The sequence below is a fragment of the Camelina sativa genome, chromosome 15 (genome assembly GCF_030686135.1).
Source record: "Camelina sativa cultivar CO46 ecotype springtype chromosome 15, ASM3068613v1".
Classification (NCBI taxonomy): Eukaryota; Viridiplantae; Streptophyta; class Magnoliopsida; order Brassicales; family Brassicaceae; genus Camelina; species Camelina sativa.
In genome coordinates, this window is record NC_141894.1 from 8,909,146 (window position 1) to 8,929,549 (window position 20,404).

Consider the following 20,404-nt stretch of genomic DNA (forward strand, 5'->3'; position numbering starts at 1 on the left):
TGAAATAATCAATTGCGACCTCCCTTTTAGCTGCTTCTGATCTTTGAGCATTCCCATTAAAATCCTTCAGAACTTCTAACCTTATTCTTGCCCTGTTCCCTTTTACTGATCCATGAAAAAACCTTGAATTACGGTTCCCCGATCTCAACCACTTTTGACGACTCCTTTGTCTCCAATAATCCTCCTCAGCTCGGTAAGCTCTTGCTAATTCTTTCTTGAGGATATGCAATTGATGGAGATTAGGCCATCTTTCTGACTGAACACGCTCCAAAGCTTTTTCCAAGAGATGAATCTTCTCCAGGGAATTAGAGCTGTTTTTCTTTTTCCAAGCACTTAGAGCTTTCCTACACTCATGAATCCTTTGAGAAACCCGGAAGCCAGCACCTCCAACACTTGGTTTCCACGCTTTGACTACAGCAGTTTTAACCTCAGGCTTGCGGAACAAACTTCTATCAAAGCGGAAATGACCTTTATAAGCAGATTGGGAGGATATAAGGCTTAGCAAAACCGGTCTTTGATCAGATCCTCTCATATCTAGGAAGGCTTGATTGGCTTCTGGGAATTGATCAAACCAAGCTTTGTTTGCAAAGGATTAGTCCAAACGACATTGTATCCAATGATCTCCTCTACTATCAAACGACATTGTATCCAATGATCTCCTCTTTCTCGGATGAGTGCCGGAAGAGCTAGCTTCATAGAAGCCAGCTCTATAAACCGTTGCACTATCCTGAAAAGGCTGAGATAGAGCAAGGAATTCACCGGATTCACCTAAGGACAGATTATCCTCGAACCTTAACAACTGACTAGAAGAGTTTGCTTTGATTGCAGCTGCCATCAACTTCGAGCCCTTTGGATCATTTGACTTTGCTCCCTGCAGATCGCTTTTTTTTGAGTAATCAAAGACCAAACCTTTTTCCTTATTCACATCTGAGTGGACAATTGGCACTTCTTCAAGCCTGAGAATCGCTTTACTAGCAATCGGATCTTTTTCCACCTCTCTAACTGATTTTTTCACTCTTTCCACTTTAACATACCAATCTTCATTGGTCTCAGCCATGAGATACTGACGCATTCCTTCCAAAACCTCAGATGCTATTCACTGTCTTCCAATCGACTTATCTATCCCCACCTGATCCTCTCTCAGGACACCAAAAAGAGGGTCTGATTCTTTGATAAAGTTTTCTTTAGCTTGTTTAATAGGGAGATCTCCTTTTCTTTTCGCCTCAGCCAAAGCTTCATCCCTTTTAAGCAAGAAAGGGCACTCAGTGTTCTCATGAGTAAGACGCTGACAAGCATAACACCTTTTCTGCAATTTTTCATATTGAAATCTCACAGTTGTGGATTGACCCTTAGGCAGACTGAGAATTTTAGACCCTCTGAGGGGTCTTGATACATCAAATAAGACTTTGATTCTGACGAATTGTTGAACCTGAGCTTTCTCCGGATCAAAGGCAACCTCTTTGACTTCCCCCAGAATCTCACCGAGAGCTGTAATGGCTTTGACAGTATAGTAATTGATCGGGAAGTTCCAAATTTGAACCCAGACAGGAAAGACTTGAAGATAGTTTGTCGGAGGATCAGCGTACCACCTATCCACCACAAGGGCCCAATCATTGTAAGTATGAGTACCTTTAGCTAGTACTTCCAACAGATCGTGCTCTGAGTCAAAGATAAACTGAAATCTCTCGCACGATAGAGCTACCCCCCTCATACGACCAGGCTTCTGCCACTTCCTAGGCATATCCCGGATCAAATTCTTCATAGGTTGGCGAGCTGGATTAAGAGTACGCCCCACCAAACTCATCGCGTTCCTCTCCATTGACAAAAAATCTAGTAGATCCGGCATTACAAACGGAAGATCTTCTTCTTCTTCTTCAAGAGTCATTGCCAACATAGCTTTATCCATCGCAGACGACATGACAACTCCACACTAGCGACACCAGAGATACTAAAACCACCGGGACAGAAGAAAACCACTCCACACCCCTTCAGAACAGACGGGTTAGATAGAACTAATACGGAATTTGAGTTGAGATATGAAGAACCACAATCACAAACCCTAAAATCTTGGGACAACTTAGCAACTTAAGCAACTTTTTGGGATAAACAGTCGAAAACGGCTGAAGAGAAAAGGTTTTCCAGTCTTAAAGTTCTATTCTTACCCTAGTCGAAGACACAAGATCAGAAAGAAGGTCTTGAGCCCAAATAAGGGATTCTTGTTTTTGATTGCCAACTTTGTTATCCTTAATACTATTTTCTACATACTAGAGACTAGGAATCTTTTTTATTTTATATAGTTAGTCTAATATTAGATAATATAGTTTAGTTTCATACCGATTTTTCAGATACAAAAACAATCTATCTTTTTTTTTAATATAATTTTATATGCATTTTTATTATTTTAAATATATTCTATATCACAACTGATTTATATTGTTTATTGTTGTATATGGTTATTCTGAACCAACAATAAGTGTGTACGGATTAAAAACCATGTAACAATAAATGTGTACAAAACAATCATATACATATATTTAAAACAATAAAATAAAATGCATATCAAATTATTAAAAATATAGATTTTTATGTATCTGAATTTTTTAAAAAAAACTAATTTATATTAGAATGTATTTTAGGTTTAGATATAGGCCTGAGATTATTATCCGGTATTCGTGGATATTCATATTCGTATCCGAATCCGCTCCAAGAAAATGGATATCTGGACAAACGGATACGTATACGGATAGTGAATTAGCGGATAAAACGGATACGGATACAGATCGTGCTAAATTTTAAAACGAATAACGGATATCCGTTTTTCCTAGATATCCTGTATTATATACGGATACCGATACATATAATACTAAATTTTAAGCGGATACTTGTTTTTTATGGATATCCGGTATTTTTGTCCAAAATACGTGATATTTTATACAAATACACTGTATTTGAGTCTAAAATACGTATTATTTTTAAAAAATATTTTTTTATGAATATCCGTGCATATTCGCGGATAATCGAATATTTAACGGATATCCAGATAACGGATTTCTGAAATTTTCGGATACAAATATGGATAACAAATTACAGATAAAACGAATACGGTTATAGATAGAGATATCTAAAAAAAACCGGATATTCGCTCCATTTACATGCCTATATAGGAGGTGTAACAGTAAAATAGAAAAAAAAATAAAAAAAAATATATAGATGAAATAAGAAAAGAGAGAAAAACAAAAAAAAATTTGATGCTGACCCGACGTTCCCCTCCATCTCTCAGTCAACCACCCACTTTCCTCTCTCTCACTTCTACGTTCCCCTCTACCTCTCAGTCACCCATCCACTTTCCTTTCTCTCACTCAGCCACCTTCTTTTCTCCTTCGTTTTCTCACTATATCTAAGACAGACAGAGTTAAATGACTGCTTCTCTAATTGGGAACTAGGTACCAACCCGCAGAAAATCGCGGGCTGAGCTTTTTCTGATGAAAATTTGTAATCGTTTATTTAGTTATTATATTATTTATAATGGTTTATGACTAAAAATTTGATTTGCTTATATTAATATTTTTGGATTTTAAAAGTGTTTATTGAAAACATGTCAATAAAACATTTGCTGTAATGAATAAAATTGTTTAAACCTTTGTCAATTAAACGCAATTCTAGTTATGAAGTAAGTAAAAATATATAACTGACATGTAAAAAGAGCACTAAATATAGGTAGTGAAGGTTTTGAATAAACTCTTTAAAAATAATGATTTTTTTTCCTGTGTCTTCCTTTTCTTGTCTGTAATAAGCACCTTCAAGCATTGAATATATTTAAATCGCAACTTAATTTTATTTTTCTAAAAACTGTGGCTAAAAAGTAATATAACTTTTAAAAATAGATAAGATACTATATCTATATCTTTTGTCTTTTATTTATTAATTTTTACAATCTAATCCGTTAAACAGAACTGTTATATATTTTATTCGATTAGATTTTTGATAAAAAAATTTAACCCGTGTTGGAAAAGTTTTTTGATAAAATTTGAGGTTATATAGATTTTATTCGATTAGATTTTTAAAATCTTAGCTGTTAGTTTTTTTAAGTATGAATTAGTTTTGATTCTAATAGTTTTTATTTTATTTTTCTACAATTTATTTTATTTTATGTGTCCCCAATTTTCGTTTTTAATTAATTATATTTATTTATTTAATTAATTAATCTTAATCAAGTTTTTCTAATGGCAATTGAGTGTAATTTTTTACACATTTTAAGGTTAGTTTCATATTTGTACTTCTCAATTAATATAGTAGGATAGTAAACATACTAAAATTCAAACAAACCCTTAAAAGAAAGAGCAAAAACCTAGATTTTTTACAGCAGCTAAGACTAGATCAATGGCGAGACCGGTGGAGCTTCCTAACGATTTGGTAGATGATATACTCTGTCGCGTTCCGGCCACATCCCTGAAACGGTTACGAGTTACTTGCAAAAGATGGAACCGTTTGTTCAAAGAAGATAGGAAATTCGCGAGTGAGCACCGGGATAAAGCCGCAAAGGAGTTTCTATTTCTCATCATGACAGGGAAGCAGACGATTTGTCCATTGAGCATTATCAATCTTCCCCCACATGAAGATGATGCTCCTCCTCTTCCATATGTAGAGGTAAAAAGAGAGCTTAGCCTACCAGATTCCTTTAACAAGTCACTTGAGACCCAAGTCTTTCACTGCGACGGCTTATTGTTATGCGTCCGCGATTTCCCCATCAGCACCACCACATGCCATTATGAAATAGTGGTTTGGAACCCGTTTACTGGTCAAACCAGGTGGATCGAAGCCAGCAATCGTTGGAAGCCATTCATCAGATTTGTTCTCGGGTACAACAACAACAAGTCCTCCTGCAGTCAAAGAAGCTACAAAATTTTGTGCTTTGGTCTTGCTGGCAAAGATACAGAAATCTACGACCTTAGCTCCTCTGATTCGTGGAGGAGGATTCCTGATGATGGTGGTCTCACTCCACCAGGCTGGGGCGGTACGTTCCATGAAGACCCCGTGTCTTTGAAGGGAAATACTTACTGTTTTGCTCTGGAGGAATCAAAACCGCAACATGGCTTGTCATTGCTCAAATTTGATTTCTCTACTGAGAAATCATCTCTGTTTGTGCCTCTTCCCTATCAGCGTCCAAGGTGGGAAATTTTGAAACTTTCTGCTGTTAGGGACGAGAAACTTTCCGTGTTTTAACAGCCCGATTTTACATACAAGACTGAGATATGGGTGACAAGTAAGATTGATGATGACTCCACCAAAGCGGTGTCCTGGAACAAGGTCTTAACATTGGATTTGAGCCCTCATCTTCAACTTACTGATCTGGTAACGTTTGTGCTTGACGAGGATAAGAAAGTCGCCGTGTGTTGTGAGAGATGGATGGATTACGACGACAGCCTCTACAGTCTGCATCGATAAGATATACATTCTCGGCAAGGATAATCAAGTCAGTGAATTTGGTTTTGATCCGACTACATATCCGAGACCTCGGCCAGTTCCTCTTAATTACGTTCCAAGTTTGGTCCAAATCGAGCTACCTGCTGGAGACTAAAAACAACCTCTACAAGATGTGGTCTTGTAGTGTTTCTTGCTTGCCTTAAAACACGGTTTTATTTAAGTACTATGGTCTAAACATGTCTCGTACAGCATATGTCTAACAAATAAGTGTTATGTCTTAAACGAATCTACAAACAAAATAGAGACTTTTAAAAATGTTTGCAAAGTGATTTGATACAAAAGGCGGTCAGCTTCTAATGATGGAAATTATTTTACCTCTCAAGTCCATACAAATACATAAACGAGTGTTTCTAAGAATCTACAATGTTTATATATTCATGATACAGTTTTATGTTGCAGAGTCACACGTGCGGAGCAACACGTGCGAATGCAAGTGGGAGTCTTCAAATAACACGTGGACGGCTGGATGCGGGAGGCCGTTAGAATCTTTTCTAGAAGCATAAAGAGCACTTGTTAGCTCATCTTCTCTTTTTCATATCGTCATAGATCTTTTGTGAAACTTTCTCTTAAAAACTTGTTTCTGTAATCGCTGGGTTTCTCTCAACTCGAGAGCCGGTGAGGATTCCTCCGTGTTTTCATGAACATCGAGAGTTTCCGGTGTCAATTAAGCGTATTATTCAGTTTCGCGATTGATTTGTGAGTTTATTGTATTAAAGGTATCAGAGCAAGCACGATTCTTGGAAATGGGAGTGGAAACTCGTTCTCAGGTGATCGAAGTTCGAAACCAAGGAGTTGCGCCGGTAGATCCGTTGGAGTCGCGGATGACGCGCTTGGAGGATTTGGTGATGGAGCAAAACGAGCAAATGAAGAAGCATATGGCAGAACAGAATCAACAGATGAGGACGCATATGGCGGAGATGTTCGAAGCTCTTAGTCGTACTACCGCTAATCGTGGCAAGGAAGTTCAGAGAGAAGCTGATCGTGAAGAAGAGAAGTATAATCGTAGTGAGAACAGTAATAGAAGCCGACGAACTGAACCAGAATTTTCTCTGTCGCAGGAGGTTCGATCGAATCATTTGGATCCCCCAAAGGTTATCAGATCTGATCCAGTGAGATCTGACGCTCACTATCACTATGGTAACTTGACTCGTTTGGAAAAAAATGATTTTCCTAGATTCAATGGTAATCAGATTAAGGAGTGGTTGTTTAAGGTTGAAGAATTTTTTGGAGTTGATTACACACCTAGGGAGATGCGAGTAAAGATGGCTGCAATTCATTTTGATGGACATGTTGCAACTTGGCATTATTCGTTTCTGCAGTCTGGTGTTGGGTTAGAAGTGCTTTATGATTGGGATGGTTATGTGAAGTTGTTGAAGGAAAGATTTGAAGATGAATGCGATGATCCCATGGCTGAACTGAAGCAGTTACAGGAAACAGATGGAATCATTGATTACCATCAGAAATTTGATCTTATTAAGACAAGAGTGAATCTATCTGAAGAATATTTGGTGAGTCTTTATTTGGCAGGGTTGCGATTAGATACTCAAATGCATGTGAGAATGTTTCAACCACAAACTGTGAGGCATTGTTTGCTTTTGGGAAGGCTATATGAGAAGGCACACCCTAAGAAGCAAGTACCACAAGCTTGGCAGTCAACTAAGGGAAGTAATGTGGCCAAGGGAGATCCTCAAGGAGTTCGTACTGTTGCCAAGGTGAATGAGGGTGCACCAAAGAAATTTTTGTCTAAGGAAGAGATGAGTGACAGGAGGTCAAAGGGTCTTTGTTATTGGTGTGATGAGAAGTTTACGCCTGAGCATTACCAACAACATAAGAAAACACAGTTATACAGTATGGAAGTGGAAGATGCAGATGAGACAGAAGTTTGGGAAGACTGTGAACAGGATGACAAGCTTATGCCAAGAGTTTCGATTAATGCGGTCTCGGGTATATCAGATTACAAGACTATGTGGGTGAAAGGGTTATATGGGAATAAGCCAATATACGTGTTGTTAGACTCTGGATCTACGCACAATTTTGTTGATCCAAAGGTTGCGGCTAAGCTGGGGTGCAAGGTGAGGGCTTCTAAGCTGACAAAAGTAGCTGTGGCCGATGGAAGGAAGTTGGGAGTTCGGGGAAAGGTAGAAGGATTCCAATGGAGGTTCAGGACAACATTTTTTAAGTCTGATGTGATGTTGATTCCCCTTCAAGGTTGTGACATGGTATTAGGAGTACAATGGCTGGAAACTTTAGGTCCTATCACCTGGGAATTTAAGCTGTTAGAGATGAGCTTTATGTGGAAAAACAAGAGGGTGATGTTGTATGGAATACAGAATGGTTCTGTACGTGATGTGAAAGCTAAGAAGTTGAAGAAGATGGAGGATGATGAGGTGCAAGTGTCAATGATTTGCGTATCTAAAGTATTGACTGAGAAGAGTACTATGGTCGCTTCATTGAATGCTATATAAGTGGTAAGACAATTACAAGTCCGGTGATTGAAGAGTTAGTAGAAGTTTTTCCGGATGTGTTTGAGGAGCCAAAAGCTTTACCCCCGTTCCGGAAGAATCATGATCACAAAATACAGTTAGTGGAGGGAGCTAACCCTTTGATTCAGAGGCCGTACAAATATGCAATTCATCAGAAAAATGAAATTGACAAGATTGTTGAAGATATGCTCTCAGGGGGTACGATACAACCAAGTTCTAGTCCATTTGCATCACCTGTGGTTCTTGTGAAGAAGAAGGATGGCACTTGGAGGTTATGCGTGGATTACAGAGAACTGAATGGTGTAACAGTTAAGGATCGGTTTCCAATTCCATTGATTGAAGACTTACTTGATGAGCTGGGTGGTTCTAAGGTTTTTCCGAAGATTGATTTACGCGCAGGGTATCATCAAGTGAGAATGCGAGTAGAAGACATTCCTAAAACAGCTTTCAAGACACATGGTGGGCATTATGAATATTTGGTGATGCCGTTTGGTTTAACTAACGCACCAGCCACCTTTCAAAGCTTAATGAATTCGGTGTTTAAGGAGTTTTTGAGGAAATTTGTCTTAGTATTCTTTGATGATATACTCATCTATAGCAAGAACATTACTGAGCATGTGGAGCATCTTCGTATGGTGTTTGAGGCAATGCGAAAAGAGAGCTTATTTGCGAAAATGAGTAAGTGTGACTTTGCTGAAGACAGAATTGAATACTTGGGGCATTTTATTAGTGGTGAAGGGGTTGCTACGGATCCAGCGAAGATCAAAGCAGTGGCGGAGTGGCCGAAACCCAATACTCTTAAACAGTTGCGTGGTTTTTTAGGTTTGGCTGGCTACTATCGAAGGTTTGTGAAGAATTTCGGTATAATCGCAAGACCATTACATGCTTTAACTAAGACTGATGCATTTGTGTGGAATGATGAGGCTCAGGAAGCTTATGAGGGTCTAAAACGAGCTCTGTGCCAGACACCAGTGTTGTGTTACCATTGTTTGATAAGCTTTTCGTGGTAGAGACTGACGCGTGTGGTCATGGTATTGGTGCACTGTTAATGCAGGAGGGACATCCGATATCTTACATAAGTAGACAACTTAAGGGAAAGCAGTTGCACCTGTCTATTTACGAAAAGGAGTTGCTCGCAGTAATTTTCGCAGTACAGAAGTGGCGACACTATCTGTTACCAGCTCACTTTGTTATTAAAACTTATCAGAGGAGTTTGAAGTATTTGTTGGAGCAGAGATTAAACACTCCAATTCAACAGCAGCGGTTACCCAAGCTCCTTGAATTCGATTATGAGATACAATACAAGCAGGGTAAGGAGAATCTGGTTGCTGATGCCCTGTCTCGTGTGGAGGGTTCGGAGGTTTTGCACATGGCTATGACTGTAGTGGAGTGCGATTTGATGAAGGAGATTCAGGCTGCTTATGAAGAAGATGGAGAATTGAAGGAGATAATTAAGCTGCTTGAAGAGAAACCCAATGGTAAGAAGCACTATTCATGGATGCAGAACATGTTACGCAGGAAAAGCAAAGTGGTGGTTCCCAATAATACTAAGATTCGTGAAATGATTTTGCAATGGCTTCATTGTTCTGGTGTAGGGGAACATTCTGGTCGTGAGGTCACTTATCAGAGGGTGTGTGGGGTGTTTTATTGGAAGGGTATGATCACTGATATTCACGCGTACATTCGAAGTTGTCAGGTGTGTCAACGCGGTAAAACTGACAATGCTGCATCACCTGGCCTATTACAACCCTTGCCAATTCCTGAAGCAGTGTGGAGTGATGTTTCGATGGATTTTATTGAGGGTCTTCCCATGTCCGCCAATAAGTCTGTTATTATGGTGGTGGTCGATAGACTCAGTAAGGCTGCCCACTTCATTGCTCTATCTCACCCATATAGCGCTTTGACAGTGGCTCAGGCTTACCTTGATAATGTTTTTAAGCATCATGGTTGTCCTACTTCGATAGTGGGTGATCGAGACTCGGTGTTTACCAGTGATTTCAAGAAGGAATTTTTCACATTGCAAGGAGTGGAGTTGAGGATGTCTACAGCGTATCACCCACAAAGTGATGGTCAGACGGAGGTGGTTAACCGCTGTTTGGAGGCATATCTGCGTTGTATGTGTCATGCTTAACCACACATGTGGTGTAAGTGGCTCGCGTTAGCAGAGTACTGGTATAATACTAATTACCATACTTCGACTCGCATGACACCATATGAAGCAGTCTATGGTCAGGTTCCTCCGGTGCATCTTCCTTATTTACCCGGAGAATCTAAGGTAGCCGTGGTGGCCAGATCCTTACAGGAGAGGGAGAATATGTTAAAACTCTTGAAGTTTCATCTCATGCGAGCTCAGCATCGAATGAAACAGCTGGCTGACAGACGTCGTTCTGAGAGAGACTTTGATGTTGGTGATTTTGTTTACTTGAAGCTACAGCCATATCGCCAGAATTCTGTGGTTTTGAGGTCGAATCAAAAGCTTGCCCCAAAGTACTATGGTCCTTACAAGATTATTGATCGTTGTGGTGAAGCGGCTTATAAGTTGGATCTACCTGAGGGGACTAAGATACACCCTGTCTTTCATGTTTTGCAATTAAAGGAGTTGGTTGGTAATGTGCCTACTGCTACAAGCCTTCCTACTATATTGCCTGATGTGTTTGAGAAAGAACCGGAACTGATCTTGGAGAGGAAGATGGTTAACAGACATGGGCGTGCGGTTACTAAGGTTCTTGTGAAGTGGGTTAATGAGCCTGTGGAGGTAGCGAAATGGGAATTTCTGTTCGACTTGCGCAAGAAGTTTCCTGAGTTTGAGGTTTGAAGACCCTTGTGGACAAGGCTCTGCAAAGGAGGGAGATTTGATACATTTTTATGTTGCAGAGTCACACGTGCGGAGCAACACGTGCGAATGCAAGTGGGAGTCTTCAAATAACACGTGGACGGCTGGATGCGGGAGGCTGTTAGAATCTTTTTTAGAAGCATAAAGAGCACTTGTTAGCTCATCTTCTCTTTTTCATATCGTCATAGATCTTTTGTGAAACTTTCTCTTAAAAACTTGTTTCTGTAATCGCTGGGTTTCTCTCAACTCGAGAGCCGGTGAGGATTCCTCCGTGTTTTCATGAACATCGAGAGTTTCCGGTGTCAATTAAGCGTATTATTCAGTTTCGCGATTGATTTGTGAGTTTATTGTATTAATTCACCCCTCGCTCAAAAAGCAGAGTACTTTGAGGTAAGAGAATGCACTAAATAATGTGAAGGGATAACATATGTAAAGAGAGATTAGAGTAAATTGATTTCCATAAGCTTGTCTTTCAAATGGTCTCTCTAGCTGAAGATCTCCTGCCACATCATGAAGAAAGAGAGATACTTTATGTGGCGATTGCTTCCATTTCAAATACTAATCCTAACCAAGATAAGCAATATACATATATAAAGTTTCAAACAAAAGAACACCGCCACCAGTCACTACTTGAACTGACCTGACTCTGTACTTCATGTGATGAGCTGCATCACTATGTGAAGGCCCTATATATGTTATCCCAATCGGAAAAAAGAAGAAGAAGAAGAAGCCATTCTGAGAATTATTATGGCGGTATGGTTTAATTGGTTCAGACAGACCTCTCGATTCAATTGTTGAACCGACATTAAACCAACAATTCGAAACATAAATAAAATCAGATTTCCATTCTCAACATAAATTAACATTTTAGTTGCTCCTATCCAATTATATATGTTGATTGTTGGCAAAGAAAGAGGAAAGGTAAAAAGCAAAACCCTAACTTAATTTGAGACTGAGATCGATGGCGAGACCGGTGGAGCTTCTTAACGATTTGGTAGATGAGATACTCTGTCGCGTTCCGGCCACATCCTTGAAACGGTTACAAGCTACTTGCAAAAGATGGAACCGTTTGTTCACTGAAGATAGGAGATTCGCGAAAGAGCACCAGAGAAGCAGAGGATTTGTCCGTTGAGCATAATCAATCTTCCCCATGGAGATGATGTTCCTCCTCTTCCATCTGTAGAGGTAAAAAGAGAGCTTAGCCTACCACATCCGTGTTCTAACAATTCACGTCAGTTCGATATAACAGAAGTCTTTCACTGCAACGGCTTATTGATATGCGTCAACGATGATAACATCCCATATGAAATAGTGGTTTGGAACCCGTTTACTGGTCAAACCAGGTGGATCGAAGCCAACAATCGTTGGAAGAATACCAACACATTTGTTCTCGGGTACTACAAGAACAACAACAACAACAAGTCCTCCTGGAGTCAAAGAAGCTACAAAATTTTGTGCTTTAATTATCGTGGCGAAGATACAGAGATCTACGACCTAAACTCCTCTGATTCGTGGAGGAGGATTCCTGATGGTGATCTCACTCCACCAGGCTGGGATGGTATGTTCTCTGAAGACATCGTGCCTTTGAAGGGAAATACTTACTTTTTAGCTAAGGAGGAATCAAAACCGCATCTTGGCTGGTCATTGGTCAAATTTGATTTCTTAACTGAGAAATCATCTCTGTTTGAGTGGGTATAACATTTTGAGTCTTTCTGCTGTTAGAGACTAGAAATTTTCCGTGTTTTTACAGCCCGATGATACATCCAAGGCTGAGATATGGGTGACAAGTAAGATTGATGATGACTCCACCAAAGTGGTGTCCTGGAACAAGGTCTTAGCATTCGATTTGAGCCCTCATCTTCGAATTACTGATCTGGTAACGTTTGTGCTTGACGAGGATAAGAAAGTCGTCGTGTGTTGTGAGAGATGGATGGGTGACTGCATCGACAAGATATTCATTCTCGGCGAGGATAATCAAGTCAGTGAATTTGGTTTCGATCCGCTGGTTAAATATCAGACAGGACCTCTCTAGTTTAGCAAGAAAGAATTAAGAACACAAGAATGTTTATAAGGATGACTCTCTTATATTAGCTTAAAGAAACTAACTCAAAACTTTAAGCTTTCTCTCACAATCTCTCTATCTTAATCTCTCAAGCTCATAGGTTTACCACAACTTTGGTAACTCTATATTTATAGAGATTAGAGATAATTCCTAATACAAATTATAATTGTGTTTAGATAACTCCTAAACTTCAGCTAATCCTAATCCTTTAGGGAAACCATTACTCGGTAGGATTAGGATAGACTTTGACTTAATCTCTCTTCTTCTTCAAGCTTATCCCAACAATCTCCCCTCTAAGCTTGAAATCTTTCCTTGACATGCTGAGAACTCCAATATGATTCCTCATCTCCTTGAATCTGTTCTTATCAAGTGCTTTGGTCAAAATGTCAGCTTTCTGTTCAACTCCTGGGACATGTAACACTTCAACCTGTCCATTTTCAACACATTCCCATATAAAGTGATAACGCCGGTGAATGTGTTTACTGCGACCGTGGAAGACAGGATTCTTAGTAAGTGCAATAGCGGATTTGTTGTCGACTTGTATTAACACCCTTTCACAAGTGGTTCCAACGATTTCAGCAAAGAGTTCTTGAAGCCAAATAGCCTGCTTAGCAGCCTCTGTTGCCGCCATGAATTCAGCTTCGCATGAGGACAAGGCCACCACTTGTTGTTTTTGCGAACACCAAGTGATAGGACAATCGTTGAAATAAAAAACATGACCGGCTGTGCTTCTTCCATGATCAACATCCACTCCATGGCTACTGTCACTATATCCGACTAAACCAGTTTGATCTCCTTTCTTGAAATGAAGTACGAAATCGAGTGTTCCACGAAGATATCTCAGAACTTGTTTCAATGCAGCTCCATGTGATTCTCTAGGCTCCAACAGATAACGACTCAGAATCCCTACAGCATATGAAAGATCAGGCCGAGTGTGAAGTAAATACCTTAAGCAACCAATATTCTTTCGATACACTCGTTCATCAATTCGTCGAGGATCCTCTGTTTTAGAAAGAACTAAACCAGTCTCCATTGGTATAAGAACAGAGTTACACTCGTTCATTCCTGCCTCTGTCAAGATCTTCTTCGCATATCTCTCTTGTTTTAGCCAAATCCCATCAGCTCCTTGGAAAACTTCGATTCCCAGATAGTAAGTGAGTTTTCCCAAGTCACTCATCTCAAATCTTCCACCCATCTCTTTCTTGAAGTCAAGTATCAGCCCAAGACTCGAACCAGTGACAAGTAAATCGTCCACGTAGACTGCTACGATGAGAAGTTGATCATTGTATCGTTTTCTATACAGAGATGGCTCTTTGGTACACCTTTCAAAGTTTAAGTCCCCAAGAATGTTGTTTAGCTTGATGTTCCAAGCACGAGGTGCTTGTTTAAGCCCGTAGAGCGCCTTGTGCAATTTGTAGACCTTCTCTTCACAGTTCTTAACAACAAATCCCTCTGGCTGTCGAACATAAACATCCTCTCTTAAATCACCATGAAGAAAGGCTGTCTTCACATCTAAGTGGTGAATCTCTCACCCTCTTGAAGCAGCTAAGGAGATAATGAAACGAATTGTTTCAATTCTAGCAACAGGAGCAAAAACCTCGTCGAAATCTATCCCATGCCTCTGCACATATCCTTTTGCGACAAGCCTCGCTTTATATTTGTTAATGCTGTTGTCCACATTACGTTTCAGTTTAAAAACCCACTTCAAACCAATAGGCTTGACTCCAAATGGTAAATCAACTAGACTCCAAGTCTTATTCTTTGTTATCGAACTAATTTCTTCTTCGCAAGCATCTCTCCACACCTTTAACTCGCTTGCTTCTCTGAAATTACACGGTTCTCCATTAGTCACCAACAGAAGATTCTCTCCTTCAATGTTTGCTAACAACACATAGTCATTCAGGTAACTAGGTCTCTTCACTTGTCTTGCTGATTGTCGTAAAACCAGTGGCTGCTGCAGCTGTTGGTCCGTAACAGGGTTCTGCGACAACACAGAGGACTCATGTGTCTGTTCTTGTTCTTCTGCAGTTTCGGTCTCAGATTCTGTAGCTTCATCATCTCCAAGAACATCACCATTATTTTCTCCATTTTCTTCATTCTCCTCTGTTTCGTTTATAGTGTCTGCAGTTTCTCTCACCCATTATTACCAAACTCACCAAAACTGAGAGTAAACGAGCCTGATTCTGCAGATTCTTCTTGAGACTTATTCCACTTCCAGCTTCGATTCTCTTCAAACACAACATCCCTACTGACTGTGATTTTCCGGTATGTCGGATCAAGAAGTCGATATGCCTTGGAGCCTGGTTCTGTTCCAAGGTACACAAGCATTTTCGATCTGTCATCGAGCTTCTTGAGATGTGTATTCTCTATCTTAGCATAGGCAACACAGCCAAATACTCTAAGATGCTCTACATTCGGTTTCCTCTTCTTAAAACATTCGTATGGCGTCTGAAACACCAAACTTCGTGTTCCAACCCTGTTGATGATGTAGGTCGGATGCCTTACCGCTTCTCCCCATAGGTAATTGGGCATGTTCATATGCTTCAACAGACTCCTAGTCATCTCGAGCAGTGTCCTATTCCGCCTCTCGACTACACCGTTTTGTTGCGGTGTATACGGTGCGGTGAAGTGCCTGTTGATGCCTTCTTTCTCACAAAAACTCAGAAACTCTTGAGACATGAACTCACCTCCCCTGTCTGTTCTAAATGTTTTAATCATAGCTCCAGACTCTTGTTCCATTACTGCTTTAAATGCTTTGAATTTTCCGAATGCCTCACTCTTCTCTTTTAAAAGAAAAGACCACATATACCGAGAATGATCATCAATCAAGACGAAAATGTACCTCTTGTGTGCAGGTGTAGATGGTGAGATTGGACCACAAAGATCTCCATGGACAAGCTCAAGAACCTGTGTTGCTCGATAAGATGTTGCTCTTGGAAAGACTGTTCTTGTTTATTTACCAAGCAAACATGATTCGCATATCTCCTTCTCTTTTGCCAAATTCGAAATTCCAAACACTAGTTTCTTTTCTGCCATGGTATTGATGGTTTCAAGACTCACGTGTCCTAGGCATTCATGCCACATATTCGAATCATTAGAAGCCACAAGTTGCAGGTACTTAGTATTGTCTACTTCCAATACTACTTTGTAGAGTCTGTTCCTCGACCTTAATGTCTTTAACAACAAGTTTCCTACTCGATCATACAAGGTGAGACAACCTCCTTTCATCCTGACCTCACAACCGGCTTCAGTAGCTTGTCCTAAGCTAATGATGTTGCTTTTTGAGGTTTGGTATGTAATAGACATCCTGCAACACCTTACGCTCTCCAATTTTAGTAATAAACACGATCGAACCTTTACCTTTTATGTCAATATGTGAGTCATCGCCAAAACAAACTCTCCCTGTGACCATAGTGTCAGTTCTGCTGAACCATGCTTGATTTCCAGTGATATGGTTACTGGCACCATTGTCCAGATACCAAGTATTGTCTGAGCAATCTTCATACTTCTTTAACTGCATATTTTTCTCATTGAGAAATACCACCTCATGCATCATAAGAGACTCTGCTTCTTGTGTGTTATCCTCATCTTCCTTCTTCAAAGTTTCTTGTGCTTTGATTAATTTGAGGAGACGATCAGGGCAGTTAGATGCATAATGTCCAACCTTGTCACACCTATAACAAGTAATTCTCGACTTGTCTCTTGGTTGGAAACCAGAACGTCCTCGACCTCTGCCTCTCCAACGGTAAGAACCTCTTCCTCCTCTACCTCCCTCATAGTTGAATTCATAGGATTGTGAATCCGAATTTGCATACATGAGCTTACTCTGATTATCTTGTGAATCTTCTTCCTCTGCGATCCGTTCTTCGTAAGTCTTTAATCTCCCAACAATGTCTTCAAACGTTGTTGTCTTCAGATCAAGGACCTGCTCAAGTGCTGCAATGATGTGTATGTATTTCTTTCTCGGTAAACTTTTCAAGAATTTCTTCACAATTTTAGTTTCTTCAATGGTTTCTCCCAATGATGCAGATTTTGTGGAGATCTCTGAGAGTTTACCGACAAAGTTGTCAATAGTATCTGTCTCTTTCATCTTCATCCTGTCGAATTCAGCCATGAGAGTCTGCAGTTTTGCTTCCTTTACTCGATCAGCTCCAAGATTTCTTGCTTTGATCGAGTCCCATACCCCTTTAGCAGTAACCTGATCACCAACTTGCAGAATCATCGACTCTGGTATGGACTGGAATAAGAGAGCTCTTGCAAGGTCATTCTTCTCCGTTTCTGTTGTTCCAGGATCGATTGCTTCCCAAACTTTGTGAACACGCAGAGCAACATTCATCCTCATAGCCCAAACCGTATAGTTGATAGGAGTTAGCATCAGACATTTTATCGATGAAGGTACGTTCTCTTTTGGTTTGATGCTAGTCTCGGTTATCTCACTCATGTTTCAAATAACGAACCTGGAGGCTCTGATACCAAATCTAGTTTAGCAAGAAAGAATTAAGAACACAAGAATGTTTATAAGAATGACTCTCTTATATTAGCTTAAAGTAACTAACTCAAAACTTTAAGCTTTCTCTCACAATCTCTCTATCTTAATCTCTCAAGCTCATAGGTTTACCACAACTTTGGCAACTCTATATTTATAGAGATTAGAGATAATTCCTAATACAAATTATAATTGTGTTTAGATAACTCCTAAACTTCATCTAATCATAATCCTTTAGGGAAACCATTACTCGGTAGGATTAGGATAGACTTTAACTTAATCTCTCTTCTTCTTCAAGCTTATCCCAACAACCTCAGCCAGTTATTCTTGATTACGTTCCAAGTTTTGTCCAAATCGAGCTACCTGCTGGAGGCAAAAGAAAACGAGGTGACTAAAAACAACCCCAGCCAGATGTGTGGTTTTGTAGTGTTCCTTCCTTGCATTTAAATCAAAACATGTCTAAAGAAAGAAGTGTTATGTCTAAAATTTCAAGCATTTCTATAATTCAATGACAAAAGTGTCTCTCATGTACAAAGCTCCCTGCTCCGAGTCCTTCTTTTTCACCTAAGTAACTACAAGTTGTACAACAACTAGAAGTCATCATTACCCATTCTCAAAAACACAACCCACCATCTATTTAAAATCACAGCTGAGAGCCGCCTGACTGAGCTTGCGTTTTTTGGGTGGGGCATCCAAAGTTGAAACATATCAGAAGATGTTTACTCATTATCAGAAGATGTTTACTAAGGCTAAGAAGAGGCAATAACTACGGAGTGGTAAATTCGAAGGTGATGACGATGAAGAAGAAAATAGAAGAGAAACATAGTAACGCGGGTCTTGATGTTGATGTTTTAGCTGCGCTTGGAAAAAACCTCAATTGTTCCTTATGTACTAACAAGGATCAGTCTTTTGACTAGAAGTTTGAAAAGTCAAACGAAGCTTTGAGACTTAGCTGCAAATTGGGGTATCAGGTAAGCTGTTATTTGAGCCAAACTCCATTGCACGCAACATCTTTCTCACTTTCTCTTATATATAAAAATGTACCAGAAAAGGTGAAATGTAATGCTTTTCTTTACACTGAAATTGCTTTATTGATATCTAATATCCTAGAGAGTTAAGCTATCTCTAAGATTTTCTGCAGTTGTCACTGAGTTACTGACATTAGCTGAAATTAAGTTGAACTTTTTTTTCTATCACAGTAAGGAAATCAGCGTATACATCCAAAAGTTTTTTGTTAGCACTTAGTGTAAATTGCATAGCTTACTCCCTTGCTGGTGAATGAGATATAGCGCAGATGATGCACTATGCACTGTGTTTATATCTTTGAAATGTGCCTTCCTAAACTATCTGAAGTTATCATTTCTAGAAAGTGGAATAAGTTTTGCACTTGAGAGGTTCAAGCTAAAGATTCCCTAAAACTCTTAGTATCAGGGAGTCAATGTTTCCAAAAGGGTTAACGTAACTAAGAAAGTTAGCATTGATATGTCTATGGCAAATGGTGGTAGCATCAATGCATAATATTTAGCACAATGAGTATGGCAATGGTGAAATCATCTGAACTGTCATGCAGAATTTAAATGCCAGATCTGTAGCCAAGTGATGCATGGCTCTTTGCCTTGTGCTCATAACTTCTCTGTTAGGCATGCCTAGAAGGTAAAATTTGCTGAGATAACTTTAGTGAGAGAGAGAGAAGCAGAGGTGGACGCACGCTACGTGCACCAAAGAACGTCATGATGAGCTTATAATATAAGCCTTATAAACTACAAATTTGAGTTCAAAGGAGAGATGACGTGACAGTCTTGGTAGTAGTTCTTTGTTAATGGTGGTTCAACTTGTTACTCTAACTAGTTTTTAGCTAAAAAATAAAAGGCTGTAATCGAATGTAATTTAACCAATTAATAGTGGTTCAATTTTTTTCTTTTAATTTTTTTACTTTATTAACATTCCTCGTGGATCCAGAAATGGGAAATCCATGCAAGCATAACAAAAAAATCAACTCTCTTTGCAAAGTTTTTGTTGATTAAGCTTGAAGATAGCTTGAGGTGCAAGCTATCCAAATCCTACCAAGTTATGAAATATGATTATTTCTATTTAGGAGTCATCGACTAAATAATGTTAGTTTACCTATTTTGAAAAGGAAATTGTTCTAGAGATCTCTCTACATAAAGAGTTGCCAAGGTGTAGTATACATACAAGAGAGTTTGAGAGAACAAGAGAGCTTTAGGTTTTTGAGAGATTTTTGTTAAAGATTTAATAAGAAGAGAGTAATTCTTCTAGTGTTGTTCTTAAATTCTAAGTGAGTTCTTAATATAAATTCTATATTTGGTATCAGAGCTTTGATTGTAACGATACCATGGGAGAGATCACGGAGTCATCAAGCACGACATTAGCAAAAGTAAAGGAGGTAGGTTCCTCCTCTTCTTCGATCAAGTGCCCCATGCTTACCACAACCAATTACACGGTCTGGTCTATGAAGATGAGAATTCTCCTCAGGGTGCATAAGGAGCCTTGTTTACTGCCAATCTAAGTAATCTTCTTCCTTCCTCTGTTCTACCATCCTCTCAGAGTCCCTATGAAGCCTTGTTTCAACTCAAGCCTGATTATTCTGCCTTGAGAGTTTTTGGCAGTGTATGTTATCCTACACTCCGTGCCTACGGAGCAAACAAGTTCGATCCTAAATCCTTGAAGTGTGTTTTTCTAGGATACAACGATAAATACAAAGGTTATCGATCTATCTATCCTCCTACTGGACGTGTCTATACCAGTAGACATGTTCTCTTTGATGAACAAGCTTTTCCCTTTGTGGATGACTACTCTCACTTGATTCCAACAGCAACAATGCTTCTTCTCTCTGCTTGGCAGCAAAGCTTTCAGTCTCTCCCGTCTGCAGATTCTGTCTCTCCTCAAGAAGTTGTTTCGGTTATCACACCTGCAGAAACTGAACCAACCCTTCTAGAACCTGAGACTACAATTCTTGCATCTTTACCTGTTGATTCCCCGGTTCCTGAATCACCAGAAATCTCAGAGACTGAGTCAAGCAATGAAGCTCCGTTATT

General features: G+C 39.5%; 2 protein-coding genes and 2 pseudogenes across 3 annotated transcripts; 2 read left to right on the top strand and 2 right to left on the bottom strand.

Annotated features, from left to right (window-relative positions):
- Positions 1-26: 26 nt before the first annotated feature.
- LOC147926420 (uncharacterized) lies at positions 27-532 on the bottom strand. Its single transcript, XM_087487059.1, has 2 exons — positions 81-532; positions 27-36 (listed from the first exon to the last, which is right to left on the bottom strand). Exons 1-2 carry the CDS (start codon positions 530-532, stop codon positions 27-29), a joined length of 462 nt encoding a protein of 153 aa, XP_087343185.1.
- Positions 533-1,096: 564 nt separating this feature from the next.
- LOC147926421 (uncharacterized) lies at positions 1,097-1,906 on the bottom strand. The gene has a single exon (XM_087487060.1). It carries the CDS (start codon positions 1,904-1,906, stop codon positions 1,097-1,099), a length of 810 nt encoding a protein of 269 aa, XP_087343186.1.
- A 2,418-nt stretch (positions 1,907-4,324) lies between these two features.
- LOC104748289 (F-box protein ETP1 pseudogene) lies at positions 4,325-5,749 on the top strand (annotated as a pseudogene). The gene has a single exon (XR_015582216.1). The product of XR_015582216.1 is annotated as an F-box protein ETP1 pseudogene (transcript).
- A 6,012-nt stretch (positions 5,750-11,761) lies between these two features.
- LOC104748290 (F-box protein ETP1 pseudogene) lies at positions 11,762-12,832 on the top strand (annotated as a pseudogene).
- The last annotated feature ends 7,572 nt before the right edge of the window (positions 12,833-20,404 follow it).